The sequence below is a fragment of the Lutra lutra genome, chromosome 8 (genome assembly GCF_902655055.1).
Source record: "Lutra lutra chromosome 8, mLutLut1.2, whole genome shotgun sequence".
NCBI classification, from domain to species: domain Eukaryota; kingdom Metazoa; phylum Chordata; class Mammalia; order Carnivora; family Mustelidae; genus Lutra; species Lutra lutra.
In genome coordinates this window covers 116,897,471-116,915,585 of record NC_062285.1, presented here as the reverse complement: position 1 = coordinate 116,915,585, position 18,115 = coordinate 116,897,471, and the positions used below count along the sequence as shown (strand labels likewise).

Sequence of the window (18,115 nt, the reverse complement as noted above, 5' to 3'; positions counted from 1 at the left end):
ATGCTTTGCCCTCTCCCGGCCCTCCCCACGCCCGTCTAACTCCTCCTCATTTTGAGAGATTTAGGGACATGGGGGATGATCTGTTTAGTAATTTAAAAAGAAAAATACTTAGATAACATTCGGCTGATATTTATTGGCCCACGTGTGTTCCCTTGAAATTTAAAACCTGTTTTGATTTGCCCTTTCTCTTCTCTTCTCTCTCTTACTTGCCCTGGAAAACTTTTGTGCAATGTTGCAGACACGGCTAGCTGCTGACCCAAGGTATACACGCTCCATCTTTCTTGCCATGAAGACCCTGCTTTGCTTGGGCAGCACGTGTGGAATTAAGGCAAGGACTTGCTCTGCCTGAGGCTGACAGGGGCCCCATGACTAACAGAGAACAATGAGATTGAAACCGGAGTTGTGGGCTGTGGCTTCTGGAAACACTTTTCCAAAGGGGGCAGAGTTGGCTAGCTTCTTCCTTTTTGATCTTTGCCCCTCCTGTTGTCTGGAATGTGGCTTGATATCTGAAGGTCTACAGGGGTCTTGCAAAAATGACAGCAGAACAGGAAAACGGAAGGAGCCTGGCAGGTTGCTGACATCTGCTTTGGCCAGGGCTCTGGTTATATCACACGAGAAATACCCTTTATTGGGCGTCTGGGTGGCTCAGTCAGTTAAGCAACTGACTCCTGATTTGGGCTCAGGTCGTGATTTCAGGGTCATGAGATCAAACCCCGCAATGGGCTCTGTGCTGAGCATAGAGCCTGCTTAATATTCTTTTCTCTTCCTTTTCATCTACCCCTCTCTGCCACCACCCCCGCCCTTGTTCTCCCTCTCTCTCTCAAATTAAAAAAAACAAACAAACATACTCTTTATTCATTTGGGTCATTCTAGTTGAACTCTGTTACCTGCAGGCAAATGCTATTCTGACAAAGATCTCCCCATCCTGGACTTCCTTCTCCAAGAACAAGGTCATCTTTTGGCATTCTGACATCCTGTGATTTCTTTACCTCCTATTTATGATGAGGTTTCATAATGAGATAATTAGATCTTATTACAATATTTAAAAAATATTTTATTGACTTATTTGACAGAGAGCACAAGCAGGGAGAGTGGAAGAGGGAGAAGCAGTCTCCCCACCAAGCAGGGAGCCCAACAAGGGACTCAATCCCAGGACCCTGGGATCATGACCCAAGCCAAAAGCAGTCGCTTAACCAACTGAGCCACCCAGGCATCCCAGAGTTAAAATTTCTTATAACTCTCCCCACCTTGCTATTTGCCAACCCAGTGTTTGTGGTGGTTATGAGGACAGAGATGAATGAATTGGGTAGGAATTGGAAAAGTTATAGTAATTTGAATGGGAGATATATTCCAGTTTCATTGGGTATAAAATATTGAGACTGGCACTTAATAAGTGAACAGTATGCAAATCCAGTCAGGATTTTTACAGTGCTATTAAAAAACCATTAGATAGTATAAAATACTGGGAGCCCTACAAAGGGACCCCTAAAAAGAAATATTAGCAACTTCCCCAACAAATTTATCCTTCTCTTGATAAAGATCCTATAAGTATATAATGAGAGAATTGGTATTTAAGGGGATAGATGAGCCTGAATTGGATGGAGATTGGAAAAATTACAACAGGAGTGAGGAATATAACCTAGTTGGACTTTGGGGAAAAAGTTTACCTTTGAGCTTGAACTCTAGATGTTTCACAATCTGGTAAGTATTAGGCGTTTGGTAGTTTCCTGAGATTCTGTAACTATCTTCATCTTCCCTGGAGCGCTCAGAGAGTGTACAACTCTTGGTGGACTAGAAGGACTGGTGTTGTAAGATAAGCCACGTCTAGAGTGGGTTATTTCCCATGCTTCTATAGTTTTAAGAATGTGGAGTCAAATTGTCTGGATTTTAATCTTAGCTGTGATTGAGCAAGTTAATAACCTTTCTGGGCCTGACTGCTGCCGTTTGCGAAATGCTGACAAAATGATATTCGCCTATTGTGTGAGGCAATTGAAATTAACCAATATAAAGCACTTAGATCAGTGTCTGGAACTTAGTAAGCTGTCAGTACAGGCTGTTGTGTTGATTATTGACTATACCGTGATATGATGTTCTATTTCTGTGTCTGTTTATTCCACTAGATTGCCAGCTCCTCCAGGGCATGAAACATGTCTTATTTCTTGATGTGGTGGGTGCTCAGATAGTATTTAAACCATCATTTTTGATGCACAAGAATGAATGAAATACTCCTCTGATACTGTCCTCCCTGTGGGAAGTATCTTATTTTACAAGGGGTCTTACTTTGCAGATTTATGTCTTATCTCCCCCCCGCTTACCCTAAGCTCCTAGCTCCTGTTCCTCATCCCTCTATTTAGTAATAACATAACTCAATAAACATTTGTTGAGTAGATGAAACCGTAACCAACCCTCACCCACCCAGAGTCATCCTTGTCAATTTCTGCCACGAACTCCGGCAGAACATGTACTCCAGTGAGAGCAAGTTGCGCGCTATTCTTTAAATGTGCCCCGTACTTCATGGCTCCACTCGTTGGCTCAGGTAGTTCCCATCTGCCTATATCCACTTTGCCTGGCAAAACCCTCTTCGTCTCTAAATTCCAGCTTAGACACTCTTCCTCCAGAAATATGCTCTGATCCATTCAGGAAGAGCCATAACTCTCCCTCCCTCCCTCTTCCACCCCTACCTTGTCTTCTTATTCTGTAATGATTTCACTGAAGTTTGATACTTTGTCTTCTGTATTATAGAACCTAAGCACCTCACCTAGTACTTGACATAGAGCAGGTATTCGAATAAGCTTCTTAAAGGAATAGGCAAGCTTGTCTATAGAATGACATACAGACAGTCCTCAAATAAACATGTTTTTCCATTATGTCATAAATAAATGATCATATGCATTTACAATAGCAAAGTGCAGTATCCATCCCTCCCCTCTCATTACTCTATCCATTTCCCCTTATCCAGGATGGCTTTTGACATAAGGCATCCATTTGGGAGCACTTAGGCCAGGATTTGGAGTTCAAATTGCACACATGGAGCAGAGGGAAGACAATTGGCTGGCACAGGGTTTGAGCCTTGACCTTGGCTTTGCTGCCTTAGTGTTCAAAACCCAGTGATGCTCATTCTGGAAAGGTGGGCATGCCCTTGGGAGGGCATCACAGAATCTCTGTGGACATGATATTTTTATGTTCATGAGAAGAAGGTATGGGTTAATAAAGATATCAGAATTACAGTTGTAATGACATGAAGACCTAGGAGAACAATGAGAAAGAACATCTGCATGTAATAACATGAAGAAACACGAACTGGTAGAGCTAACCTGCCCCGAATCCCCCATGCCTGCCAGTGGACCAGATTTCTGGCTACTCTGTAAAGGACCCCATGTCTGTGTCAGCCAGGCTCATTCAGATCATTGGATTAATGACACAAACGCAATGAATTCAGAACAACCTTGAATTTAGGTCTAGTGTTGGGAGGGAGTGTTGGTGGTTCCAAACTGGTGTCTTATTTTTGCTATTCCAAAAAGAATTGCTTCTTATAAAAAAAAAAAATGTCATGCCTGCAGGATCGTCGTGTCTAGTTCTGGACTGATTATTTGCTTGAAGCAATTACTGTAATAAAATCAGAATTTTTTATTTCCCTTCCTCCTAAACAAAATGGCATGTGTGTGGGGTAGTGGCATCTTGTGTGGCAGGCGGGGAGAGGAGTTTTTGATACCTAATTTCCTCAGAGGGAGGTTAAGCTAGGAGACAGACTAACTAAATTCAAAAATGTTTGGGGTGTGGCTGGCAACCCACTGTTTCGGGGTATATATGGTATAACTTCAAGCTGCCTTTGTTTGGAAAAGCACAATGAAACAAACAAAGAAAAGCATTTTTCTTCTTTGGTTGTTTGATGCTTGGCTACTCTGGTTATTTGCTTCAGGACAAAATTCTGGATCCTGGAGGTTGTATAACTGATACCTGACCCAGACTTTGCAGCCCTCTTAGGTTCGCTGGCCTCCCCACTCCTCTCCTTTCTTTCTACCCCCTCTCCCCGTTCAGAAACCCAAACACAATCACACTAACCCTGAGTTGTGTTGCCCCAGGCCAGTCAAATTCCGAAGGGACTAGTCCCATAGTTGCTGGAATAATCTTGTCTCCTTTCTGGTACCAGAACTTCTCCTTATTCTGTCCTCTGTTGAAGATTTAAAAGTCTGTGGTGTGGGCTGGGACAGCAACAATTCAGAGAATCTAGAGAATTCTCCCCCCACTGCTGAACAGGCTACACACCAGTGTGTCAACACTCAACAAGAAGTTGCTCTGCTGTGTTGGTGCCAGAGAAGTTTTTGGCTGATGGAAATGTGTCCCCCCCACGGACCCCAAGTGCATACATGTGGTAAGGAATACATTGGTCTCGGTAAATAGTTTATTTTAATTTAAAATCAGCTGGCACTTAGTGAGCACCTAAGTACTTTAACATGCATTATCATATAGATTTTCACAAGCACCCTACGAAGTGGAAATCACTGTTCTCATTTTAGAGCCAAGAAAACTGCATCTTACTGAGGGTTGCATTGCTGGTGAACGACGGAGTCAGAATTCCAAGTTCAAGTACGCAAGTCTGACTCTAATAAGACTTGTAAATAGAGAGAAAAGATATGGCAAACCATGTTAGAGCACTAAGTTGTTTGTTTTTTTAAATTGATGTAATGATGGTTTCTACTTTGGGTAGACGAGGAAACAGAGTCGGTTGAATGAAAGCTCCTGAAGAGACAAGATTCATGTCCTAAATCCTAGAACCTGTGCATGGGATCTTATCTGGATAAAGTCTTTGCAGATGTCACTAAATGGAAGAGCTCGAGATGAGTTTATTCTGGATTTTCCGGGTATATGCCCCAAATCTATTGACACGTGGACTAATAAGAGACAGGCGGGGAAGAGACACAGAGTGGAAGGAAGAGACAGGTGAGAAAGAGACAAATGAGGACAGAGGACACCTTAAACACAGCCACAGTGAAGGAAGACCTTGAGGAAGCAAGGGAAGGTCTTCCTCTGGAAACTTTGGAAGGAGCACAGCTTTGCCAGTTCCCTGATTTTGGATTTCGGCCCTGCAGAGCTGTGAGAGCATATATTGCTATTGATTTGGGCCACCTGGTTGGTGGTGATTTATTACAGCAGCCATCGGAAACCAATAAAGGGGGCAGCTCGAGTCAGTGGCAGGGGCAATCCGCTTAGAACCCTGGTTCCCAACTCTGACCTTCATGACGTTTGACCTCAGCACATCACTTCCCTGGGCCTCAATTTCCTTACGTGAAAAACAAACTGGCGAGACCCTTTCCATCTCTGGTGATCTATGAATCAAGGATTTAGGAGCACTGCGCTCTATTTCCCTGCCAGGGGCCAGTGGGTGGGAGCAGTAATTATACGGTGACCTTTATCTTGGCAGAAATGTTTGAAGATGAATAATTAAAGCTCCTCCTTTAGAAATATGACTAATGCATCATTTGCCTTTTGTGCAGTGGGCTTAAACCAAGGACTGTTGGCTTTTAATTCCCGGGTGCATGTTTTAAAGGAAAATAATGAACAATGCTAGAGATTCTGGGGGTTAGCAACTGCCCTATAGCGATATGTGTGTCTTAATGGAGGGAAAGTCTTATTGAAGGTATTATAATCTGGGTAAGGCATAATCTGATTCTTCCCCCAGGTATGAATGTTGCCCAGTGGTTTCTTACCAGGCAAGATCACGAGGCCTCATTTTTCGGATATGATAGTCCTCGCCTGTTAGTAAAATTCATGGTAAATCCATGTTTTCCAGCAGGTGGCTTTCTAGCAGTTGCGGGACTAGAAAAGGTAGGTATTCTATTTTAAGAACCACAGTGTTTTACTCTATGCAGAGATACAGTGTGATTTCAAATGCTTGCTTATAACTATGGGTTGATTATATAAGACGAGCAAACTCAGAATCAGCAACAGTCTTAAAAAAAAAAAATCCCCTTCTAAAATAACCAATAGAGAAATGACAACCTTGCCAGTTATGGAACTGTAGCTCTCTTGGTGAAATCTGGGATCTATTTTTCCATTATGAGTCTCAGAAGATTATTGGGAACTTTACCTTTGCATGTGAGATTGTCCTTTCCAGTTGAACTCTCTCCCAAATGTCCCATTTTCTAGAATCCAACTGAGAAGGTAGAAAGTATGGGGAGCCTGTTGGTCACTGCCCGGGGCCTGCTACATAGTGACCCCTTCGTGAATGCAAGTGAACAAACAGCAAACTTGTTTCTGGCAAGTCAGTTTCAACACAGAATGGAGACAGGTTATGGAGTCTCATCCTCTTGGGCACACTGGATGTTGTGACATCCAGGGCTCAGTGAGTAACAGTCACCAAATACACATGAGTTCTGGGCCTCAGGGTACTAGGACTGCTCACTGCCTACTCTCACCATGCTTGTAGGCGATGCCTTTGCGGGATGAGAGTCAAAATGCTACCCAGGGAGATCAAGCAATACTTGAGCAAATCCGCACCAGCTCAAGGTACATGGAGGAGATGAACACAAATCAGATGGGGAAGGTGGGGAAGGTTCAAAGGAGCCAGAGGGAGACACACAAGTAGCTGGAGGAGAAAATATATAAAATGAAAAGGGGATCAAACACTTTCCCCTACCAGGCTTGTCCTAACCTCACTGACTAACACATTGACTTCTTTTTTTTTCCCCCTTCAACTTGTATTGAATGTCTACCACTTGCCAGGCTGTGTTCTAGGTACTAAGAATAGAGGAATGCATGGAACTCACATGAGCCCTGCTTCTGTGGAGCATCCATTCTAGAAGTTAAGATGTCAGTGGAGGAATCACACATGGTTCCCACTGTGAAAGGTAGCTGCCAGCACCCCCTCCACATTCCATGCCCAGCACAGTCTTCCTGAGACCACAGTCTCCTCTTCTGACTAACTAACAGAATGCTGTCTGTCCTCTAACAAGGGAAAAATGTTGGGACTATGTGAGGTAATGGACATTACTAACCTTATTGTGGTGATTGTTTTGCAATAGATACATATGTCAAATCACTTTATTATACACCAGAAACTTATACCACGTTCTATGTCAATTATATCTCAGTAACACTGGGAGGAAAAAAGAAAGCAATACAGTAAAATGTGGTGCTATGGAATGAAATGTTTCAAAAAAGCCAACCCCTCCCAACACAACAACCAATAATGCCATCTATTAGTCTCTGGTTAATATAGAGTGTTTTCCCTCTCTGACGTCACCTAGGGTTTAGAGACAGTGCTAGATGTGGAACAGGTTTTAAATAAATAGAAGTCTGTGGAGAATATAGTATTGCATAGACTCTAATGTTCAGACAACTCAGAGGAGCTGCATGCTTGGATCATTTCACTCTGGGATCAGAATATCCTAGAGGGGTGGGTGGCTCAGTGGGTTAAGCCTCTGCCGTCAGCTAGGGTCATGATCTCAGGGTCCTGGGATTGAGCCCTGTGTTGGGCTCTCTGCTGAGCAGGGAACCTGCTTCCTCCTCCCTCTCTGCCTGTCTCTCTGCCTGCGTGTTCTCTCTCTCTGTATCAAATAAATGGATAAAATCTTAAAAAAAAAAGGCTAATATTTGAGTTGTTCTATTTACTACATCAAAAACCTATTAGATGGCTACTATTTGCATCCCCATTTTACAGATGAAGACATCAAAGTTTTGAGTTGTTAAGAGCCACACCTGAGACCATGTAGCCACCGAGAAGGAGAGATAGGGTTCAAGCCCGGGGAGTTGGACTCCAAGAACTCCTAACACTATTCTGTGCTATTTCCAATAGGGCTTGGGGAGAAGTCTTACTGGCATTCAGTGTTTTTGTCTCCTTTCTTCTTCTAAAGAGACTTCCGAATACCTTTCATTAGGTTTTCAAATGATGTTACCCCATTTGCTAACTTGAATATGGTGAGCAGTCTTCCTGTATTTCGAGGGAAGCTAGTCTTTGTTCTCCTAGATCTGGGATGTACGTTTCCCTTTTCAGCTACAGGACAGACAGAAAAATGAAGTGAGACAGACAATTTTCTTTTATAGATTTTAAGGGGGTGCCAGAAAGTTCTCCCTACCCGCAAAATCTCCCCTTCTCGAATCCTGATGTTTAATATCCCACCAGTGCAGGTTCATTGTTTGGTTTCAAGGTATGTCCTCTGTCAAAATGCAAATAAATCAGGGATTGATAAATGGCATTGCAAGCCAAGCAGCCTGCCAGCCTGCCCATCTTCCTTCTTCCATCTGTCTTTTCCTTTAATAAATATTTTTGGAAATAGACTCTAGTTCCATAACGGGTTCTAGAGGTTTAAAGATATATAAGTGGTGTCTGCTTTGGGAATGTCTTGACTCTGGAAGCAGGCAAATGTTAAAAGGGACGCAATAGTGCTTTAGATGTAAAGTGCAGGGAAAGCGTAAAGGGAGGAACACACTGCTCTACTTGGAAAGATGACCACAGATACTCCTTAAACCTAAAGTGCTTCACACTTTAGTAAGAATGAACTCTGAAGATTTTTTTTTTTCCCCAGAAGGCAAGTTTTGGTGAAGGAGAAGGTTTGGAGTGTGTGTGAGTTCAAACACTGGTTCTGTTATTGTTGTGTGAAGATCCTGCCTGTCAGTAACAATTACCTGCATACCATCTTTGGCAAATGGCTTCATGCATCCCATCACTTAAACCGTAGGTCTGTTAACTCCATCTTATAATCAGAGCTGGACACAGACTTTACGTGCTCTAGGAAGCACTGCTTTATGAAAAACTCTCAGATACATATCTCTATCCCTGATGGCTTCTCTAATCAACTACGTGCTCAAAACCTCCACGCCGATGATCTGCCCAATTTAATATGCCCAAACTTGAAGTCAAGACTTGTCCTCCACCCACTCTCCTTCCTCTCCCCCACCCTCCCACACAAGGCTACCTAGATCAGTGAATGGGACTATTTCCCACCCAGTGATGACTTCCTTCCCCTCATCCCTAACGGTCTACTATTCAAAGTAATGGTCTACTATGGTAATGGTCTACTATACAAAGTCTAGGTGATTCTATCTCTTAAATACCTCGTCAGCTGGGATACTTTTTCTAACTCCAGTGCGTTCATCAGAGCCTAACCTACTAACTTCTATCAGGACATTTTAATTGTTCTGCCAGAGTCTGCTCTCACCTAAATGTCATAGCCCCCCTGTATCTATCTGATCATATCTGTCCATTCAGAGGTTTCAAACTGCTCTAAGGATAAGGAACAAAACTCTTGAACTTCTGTTAGAGATCTACTCTAACCAGCATCACCATCTTTCTCTGAGACTACTCTCTTTTCCCCTTTTTTGGACACATCTGAATTAGGTATCCTTCTGGAGCTTTATTCTGGTCTGCATGTGTAGTATCGTATTCATGCTTCCATTCTCTATCAACTCTTGTATCCACACCCTTTGCCAGTAATACCTCCGTGCTCTCCCACTGGTGATGATGCAGAATTTCCGGTTCCCTGGTCTCAGTCATGTGACCTGCTCTGGCCAACTAGGTGAGATACTGACCCCAGGCTGCAAGGGGCCATGCATGCTTCCTTGTCCTTGGAACGTCTCTCTTCACCACAATAAGAACATGCCCCGGGAAGCCCTTTGTCTCCATGAAAAGGATGAGGAACCCGCAGAGTGGAACTACCTAGCTGCAACCAGCCTCTACTAAACTCACACTCTGTCAACACATGAACATATATGAAGCAATAACTGGTTGCTATTTTACGCCAGTGATGTTTGGGGTGGTTTATCCTGTACAAGAGCTCATTGAGACACTAACACAGTGATGTGTATTTTCCTGTGGCTTTGTTAATACCTTTAGCCTTTGTTCATGGCTTTAAGTCAACACGGTTAAAATCAACAAAGACTACGTTGTCGATGGTCTCATTCTTCCTCCTCTAAACAGCAAACCTGTGCTTGAGAATTGAGGTCCTATCATAAGGCAGTGAATGGCTACTTCCTGAGAATTTTTCTGTGATTTTCCTGATGAAACTAGGGCCTTCCTGCCAATCCTGCCATTGGGGTGGATGAAATTGAGCACGGGTATTTCCCTTGCCACCACAGAGGCTTTTCATCCCTGGGAGAGATGGGAAGTCCGCTGCCCTAAAACTGAGGACCAAGCCAAAAATTCAGGGCTGGTTTTGGAAATGACACCATCTACCTGTTTCCTAAGGAAAGGTGCCATCAGTCCAAGGCAGCTTTTAAAGGTTGTTCTAGATTGGAACAGCACATCTTGTTCTTTTTTTTTTTTTTTTTCTTTTTCTTTTTATCCGTGTCCTCTGAGGTTCTCTTTGAAAATCTGTTGAATGTTTCTGGCCTTTATACTCTCTCGAGCCGACAAAACCCATTACTAAATGGATGTTAATGAAGCCACGGGGCCAAGTCATTGGTAATTCAAAACGAAAACCGTGACCGCGTGGGGCTGTCATACGTCGCCCCTGAAAAGCCACAGCAAAATGCTGTGCTCTTCAAGGAAACCCTTGAATTAAGACTCTCACCCAGAAATGTTAAGTGACTCGGGGGCTTTGAAACAAAGTGCCCTCATTAACACGACCTCAGGCTTGTGCTGTCCGAACAGAAACAGCGATGGAAAAGTAAATAATGAGCCTGTTGCATGGTACTAGAGCCGACAAAGACCTACACACCTGGAGGGCTTCAGTGCTTTTCCCAGAAATCACGTCTAAAAATAGACCTCTCAGCTTTGCTCCAATCCACCCCAAATTCCCGAGCAGACATCTGGAAAGGAGAGGCAATTCAGTTTCCTAGCTGAAATGTTTTGGGTATTTTCTTTTTGATGGGGAGATGGGGGAGAAGGTTAGAAATTTGAACGCTTTGTTCTCTCTCTGCTTTTAAAATAGCCCTGACAGGCTGTTCTCGATGGGCATGGGTTTGAGAGAGAGCTGCCTTTGCTCTCCCAAGCCTGACAGACCTTCGCTAACTGACCTTCTCTAGAAGAAAGTGAGTTAGACTTCCCGAACTACTGGACCCTTTTACTTGGGAACCAAGACGTCCTGAAAACTGTGTGTCCCCTCAGGAGTGACTTCGTGAGCTGTCTCCCATTGTAGGACACCCTGGCCTTTGGGGTAATATGGCAACCCAGAGACCTATTTTGCTTTCCAATCCAGTGAATGAGCACAAGAGTCTTGGAGCTGTGTTACCTGAGGATCGGGAGGCCATGTGGCAGGGCTGGGCCATGAGGGGCCTCCTTTTTCTGGAAGAGGGGCCCGAGGAAGAGACCCCTCACTGATGGACTGAAGCGCAGGATGGGGTTCAAATGAGTCAGCTGTGTTGAGGGCCCTTTTGGGGTCTGGAGGCATTCTTGATTCTCGAGGGCAATAGGGAGTATGAAGAATTCTCTGGGCTTCCGTGTAGACTCTTGGAGAGCCTGCAGGCTCCTTCCAGCTTTCAGGTTCCTTCCCAGTGGGCATTTCCAAGGTCTCTTGCTGAAACAGTGAGCGTGAAGTCCCGCAGCCATTGCTCCTTAATCTCCTCAAAGTGGGAGAGGTAGAGATGGGGTTTGGGGCTTGCTGGTCAAAGTAGAGAAGACTCCCCTGGTTCTCACCGTGCTTCTTCGAGAGATTCCTCAGGGAGAGCTGAGGAGAGGCCCCACAGCCTGGGGTCTGCACCTCTGGGCAGGATGGCTCCATCTTCCCGATGCAGCTAAGAGGTTCCATTGCTGGAAGCTTCCAGGGGACATAGTTGGACTTGCTTTTCTCTGGACCATACTGGGGTTGTTCAGTTTCTGAATTCAAGTGCTGCTTTTCCCCTGGTCTGCCTTTGTTTTTCCCCAGAGGATAGTTACATACAGGTTGTTGGATTTTCGGGAAGAGCAGAGTGTGCAGTCTGTTGCAAATGAGGGAGACTGACGTGAGAAAAAACACATTTAATTTTCACCTGAAAACTACTACTTTGTCACAGGAGGTAGGTAGAGACCAGTTATCATTAGCATCCTTTATGTTTTGCAGGTACTTTACATAAGTGATTTCAGCCTTCCCATCTGAATAGTTTATATGTTGAAATTTGTTTATGGTTTAATTATTATGCCTTTCAGGTTGAAAGAAACAATGTTCTAAAACCTTAGTGATGGGGCGCCTTCACGGCTCAGTCGGTTAAGCGTCCAACTCTTGATTTCAGCTCAGGTCATGATCACGGGGTAATGGGATTGAGCCCCAGGTTGGGTTCTGTGCTTAATGGTGAGTCTGCTTGGGATTCTCTCTCTCCCTCTCTCTCTGCCCTTCCCCCCTCTGCTGGTGCATAGCAGACTCTAAAATAAGTCTTTATTTAAAAAAACCCAAAAAACAAAACAAGCAAAAAAGTTAAAAAAAAAAAAAAACCTTAGTTACCTATGAGGCATTTTGGAATCCATAAAGCTCATCTCCTTTTGATTATTCCTTTTTTTTTTTAAGATTTTATTTATCTACCTGACAGAGATCACAAGTAGGCAGAGAAAGAGGAGGAAGCAGGCTTCCCGCTGAGCAGAGAGCCTGATGCGGGGCTCTATCCCAAGACCCTGGGATCATGACCCGAGCTGAAGGCAGGGGTTTAACCCACTGAGCCACCCAGGCGCCCCTATTCCTTTAAAAAAAAAAAAAGATTTTATTTACTTATTCATGAGAGATAAAGAGAGAAAGGGAGACACAGACAGAAGGGTCCCCATGTGGGATTTGATCCTAGGACCCTGGTATCATGACCTGAGCTACCCAAGCACACTGATTATTCCTCAAGACAATTAAATATACATTACCATTTTCTTACATTCTGTATGTATGTATGTATGTATGTATGTATGTATGTATTTATTACAGTGCTTTGGTGTATTCCAGGGAAATAAGGATATAAGAACAAGAAGAACAAATCCCCTTCCTCAAGGTTTCAATTACAGAATAAGAAAGACATGGTTTCAAAGATACTGCTGTAAAGTGCTTGGCAAAAGACATTCTGGGTTTTATCCATCCTCTTGTTTTGGAAAAAATAACTTGCAATTTTGAAAAGAAAAGCCTGGGTGTCACCCAAATGCCTTACTTCTCAAGATTAGAAGTGGCTTCTAGGATTCGCTAATGCAGAATTACCTCTCAGTTAAGCTCTTCTCATGCTCAAGGTAAGCTGCTTCTACCATTTGACGACTTGATCCTTGGCAACACGGAAATGACTTACTACAACTCTTTTATTTTGTAGTTTCCCCTATGAAGAAAGAGTTTTGTATAGAAAAGTGTTGATCCTCACCCATTCTGCAAACTAGTGCATAAATGTGAACTCTTCATTATTTATAGACCCGGTGTGGGGCTGTGGATCAGACAGAGGACCCATCCTCTCTTGCCATGGGCAATGTGGAAAGTGGTTTCAGACTGGGTTTGGCTTGTTTACAGATGAAACATGAGTAGTTGACCGCATGCATATTCTGAGATCTACAGTAATAATTTCAGCAAGTCTGTAATTCTAAAGCAAAAACTCTGCAATCTGAAATGCTTTGGGAATGAACATATTTGGATGGCCCCACTTTGAGGATAGCTAATAATTTTTCTTGTAGTGCTATATGATTTTCATTGCAATGACAACAGTTCAGTAGACCTATTTCTACAGTGCATTATTTACTCCCTCAACTTGATAACAGAGAATACTGCATAGCAGTCAATTTTTTCTTGATGACCTGGCCTGGTTGATTATCACTCATAGGACCGGTTGACATGCAGTGATTGTTACTGTGTTTACTGCAGGGTTATGGAGAATACAATAATTGTTACAGATTTTTATAGCCTATAATTATTTACCCCATACTAAATGGCCCCCCACTGATGTATCCCTGAAATCTTATTCATTATTTCTCATTAGAGTTTGGGTACTTGCCTATAGCAGCCTCTCTCCCCTGTGTTTCTTCCAGTCTGTTTCAGGCATGGAAGTCCAAAAACTCTATGGAGAGAGGACTCATAGGATCTGAGGTTTACTCTCATCAATAAAGAGCAGGACTGCAACGTTATGACATTGTCATGAGAATACTGTGACATTGATTTTGAGGACTCTGTGTTCTCGTTTATTTGTTCCCTGATTCTCATTTGGTTTAAGGCCAAATGAAACTAATAGATACTAGATTTTAGACTGGAGAGTTGTTCAAGGAGCTACTTAGATATGAATTAAAGTCAATTCAACTCTTACAAAAGAAATCTACCTCCTTAATACTGGGTTGCGTTAATATTTTGAGCTGATGTCTCAAGTGGTACCAAACTTCACATGTATAACAAAAATGCATGATGTACTCTTCTTTGGGGGGCGAGGGAAGAGCTAAGAAACCCACATTTTAGTCAAGGTGAGGCTGAACTGATTCTGCTTCTAGTTGATAATTTTTGGCTGCTGCTTGAAACCCTGACACCAGCTTTGCTAAAGGAGAATGAAGAGGCCCGTTCTGACCTTTGATGAACACAGAGATATCATGTCTCTTTCCAGGGCCTGAATGGGAGGGGCCATTTCTTCATTTCTCCTAAGAGACAAAGGATCGAGTTGAGGGCTAGGGTTACAGGTATTTTCACACACATATATGCCCAGGAAATGTAATTATTTTTTCCTTGATAGCCAAGTCCAAGTTCTAAGCAGCAACACCGTTGAAGGAATTTAGTATGATGCCATAGGTACTTGCAGGAAAGTTTGATCAAAATGCTTAGTACTTGGGTTTCCCCTTGGTTCTTGTGACTTCTTTCTCCTCTTTGAGGGGTTAGGACAATGCTTCAGATTTCCTTTCTGGTCATCATTATGGAAGTCATTATGCCCAATACAACTTAATTTAATTTAACCTACCAAAAAAGCTAAATTAATTTAACTTAATTTAATGACTTAAAGGTCATTAAATATTATTGATTGATGAGTGTCTCGAATACTGGGACTAAAGCAGTAGTAACTGCTGGCCTGACTCACTGCAGAACCAAAGAAACTTTATATACAGAGGGTCTCTGGAAAGCAGTTTGCAAAAAGGGGAGAGCCCAGCCTCCTGAGTCACCCACCTGCTTGGTGTCCCCAACTCACCACCAACTGGCCTGTGACAAGGGCAAGGCTCTCCCCTCTGGCAGTATCTAGGCTGCATTTAGGGAAGGGCTTTGGAGCACCTCCCTCCCCAGCAGGCATAAAATGGATAATACCCAGGTTCCGGGGAGGCCCTCCCTAAATGATGACCCCCACAGATTTCATAAGGAGTCAAAAGTTAACTGAGAAGGTAAGGCAAACTTTTCTCCTGTATGTTCTCTAAAAGACAAACTCAGTAAATGATCATTAAAAATAAGATTTACCAGACTTTGACCTCCCAAGCAAATACCAACCACACAGTTGGGGAGGTGATCTCAGTGTCCTTGAAATTAAAACCCACACAGACTAATGTTTCACCCATTCTTCTCAGATGTGGAGAGACCAGCAAGACAGAACTGAGAGGCTGGTAGGAACAGGATCTAAATAAACAGAGAGTGTGAGAGGGAAACCTAGCCAGCCCCTGACTGTTGCCTTTGATACCTGGGGGCTGGTCTGCCTTGTCCAAGTGGGTCCTGACAAGGGAGTCCCCAGATCCAGAATGAGCTGCCAGGGGAAGGTTTGGAGAAACAGATTCCACACCTGTAATAGTGGACTGTCCCAGGCAAGTGCAGGCGGACTTGAGGCCATCGAAATGGAGAACTGGCGCCTCTCCTCCTCAGAGACTTTTCTAGTTCTTTGTTTCTGAAAAAGCCTCAAGGAAGAAAGTTCAGAATCTGCAACTGCCTAAGAAAAATGATTTGTTTTTGTTGAACAATGGATGATCCAATTCAGAAATGATGCAAATGTGGCTTTTTACTTACCTTCAGGTGTTCAGTAATAGTCACTGATAGTTCTGGGAGGCGGTTCTATTCCATTTATTTTCTCTAAAGTTGAGAGAATCATTCCTTTCAACCTGACTTTGCTCACGTCTTAAAACATTTTGTGTGCATCTGTTTAATGAATGGACTGTTTTGATAAGCAGTGAATAATAGAGGAAATGATCTTTATACCTGGGAACAAATTTGTGAGCATTAATTTTCAAATAATTAAAATGGGGATGGAAAAACTTTGTATCTACCAGCCTTCTCATTTGAGCAATCCCCAAGAATGCAGGTAATACTAAGAAATATTTCTGCAAAATCTTTATAAAAAAATTCAAACAAACTCTAATTAATTCTAATTTACTGAACTTTTCATTGTTTAGACTTTTTACAGGTACATATCATTTTTAAATTGAAATTTAATTAGCCAACATACAGTACATCATTGTTTTGACATAATGTTCAATGATTCATTAGTTGAGTGTAATACACAGTGTTCATCACACCACGTGCCCTTCTTGATGTTCATCCCCCAGTTACCCCACCCCCCACTCACTTCCCTCTCCAACACCCTCAGTTTGTTCTCCAGAGTCCAGAGTCTCTCATGGTTTGTCTCCCTCTCTGATTTCTTCCTATTCATGTTTCCCTCTCTTCCCCTATGGTGCTCCCCTCTATTCCTTATATTCCACGTATGAGGGAAACCATATGATAATTGTCTTTATCTGCCTGACTTGCTTCACTTAGCATAATCCCTTCCAGTTCCATCCATGTCAATGCAAATGTTGGGTATTCATCCTTTCTGATGGCTGAGTAATATTCCATTGTATATATGGACCACATCTTCTTTATCCATTCATCTGGTTGAAGGGCATCTCAGCTCCTTCTGCTGTTTGGCTATTGTGGACATTGCTGCTATGAACATTGGGGCACAGGTGTCCCTTCTTTCCATTGCATCTCTGTCTTTGGGGTAAATACGCAGTAGTGCTATTACTGGGTCATAGGGTAGCTCTATTCTTAACATCTTGAGGAACCTCTATACTGTTTTCAATAGTGGCTGTACCAGCTTGCATTCCCACCAACAGTATAAGAGGGTTCCCCTTTCTCCACATCCTTGCCAGCACCTGTCATTTCCTGTCCTGTTAATTTTAGTCACCCAGCGACACTTGTATTTCTGGCAAAGCTGGCTCTCAAAGTCTTTCTCTTTCTCTTTGGGATACCAACTTTACAAGTATTTATTGTGGAGGTTTCTGGAAGTCAGTAGTTCTCGGAGTGGGGTCCCTGGATCAGCAGCATCAGCGTCACTTAGGAACTGGTTTGAAAGGCAAATTCTCACTCTTCTTTTTTTTTTTTTTTAAGATTTTATTTATTTATTAGACAGAGAGAAATCACAAGTAGGCAGAGAGGCAGGCAGAGAGAGAGGAGAAAGCAGGCTCCCTGCTGAGCAGAAAGCCCGATGTGGGGCTTGAACCCAGGACCTGGGATCATGACCTGAGCCGAAGGCAGCGGCTTAACCCACTGAGCCACCCAGGCGCCCCAAATTCTCACTCTTCTGTCACCTCTTGAACTGGAAACTCTGGGTGGGGCCGGAAGTCCGTGTTTCCACATGCTTTCCTTGGTGATTCTTACATTTGTTAGAAATATGAGAAATGTTGCCTTAGGGAAAAACTGTCTTATTTATACATCTTGCTCTTGTGAGAACCTTCTTATTAGTCTTTAATCTTCTCACTTTGGCCTTATTGGAACATCCTTCATTTGGAACTTTGGAAAATGACCTTTTTCCTTTACAACCATCACCCCCACCACTGCCACCAAACCAAAAAAAAAAAAAAAAAAAAAAAAGTGGTATCAAGAGTTCCTGCCAAAGGCTGGAAATGAACTGTTTCACTTTAGGAAGAAAGAAAAATGAATAGAGTATCCCCAGCTTTTGGTTCGTGGCACGAAGGTCGTACTTTATCTACTAGTCTTCTCACACATGCATAATTGTAAAACTGTCTCTCCCAGGGGAATAGGATAATGGAATATTTGATCTCCATCCAAAAATTTCCAACTTCTGGTTGTAACTTAAATAAGAAAATTAAGAGTCTATAGAAAGTTCACAAAGTTATTGCCAGCGCCCCCCCCCCCCCAAAAAGCGTAATCTCTAAAGAGAAGGGCAACAGGGAGGAATTTGGGAAGAGGAGGGGACATTCTGCAGGATAGGCAATCCCTAGGTGGGTTTCTCCTTCAAGACCCCCGGGGGAAGTTGCCTTGAAAGCAGAGAAGGCCCTTTCTGTCTCAGCCCGACACTGCAGAGGGGG

General features: G+C 43.1%; 1 protein-coding gene across 1 annotated transcript in view; it reads right to left on the bottom strand.

The window, feature by feature from the left end:
- The window catches only part of PLEKHG7 (pleckstrin homology and RhoGEF domain containing G7), a 58,375-nt gene extending 45,249 nt beyond the window's left edge, over window positions 1-13,126 (bottom strand). Inside the window, 5 exon segments of the mRNA XM_053447867.1 lie at window positions 7,909-7,993; window positions 11,169-11,334; window positions 11,336-11,393; window positions 11,396-11,853; window positions 13,080-13,126. Of these exon segments, the coding sequence (XP_053303842.1) occupies window positions 7,909-7,993; window positions 11,169-11,334; window positions 11,336-11,393; window positions 11,396-11,853; window positions 13,080-13,126 (814 nt within the window).
- Between the last annotated feature and the right edge of the window lie 4,989 nt (window positions 13,127-18,115).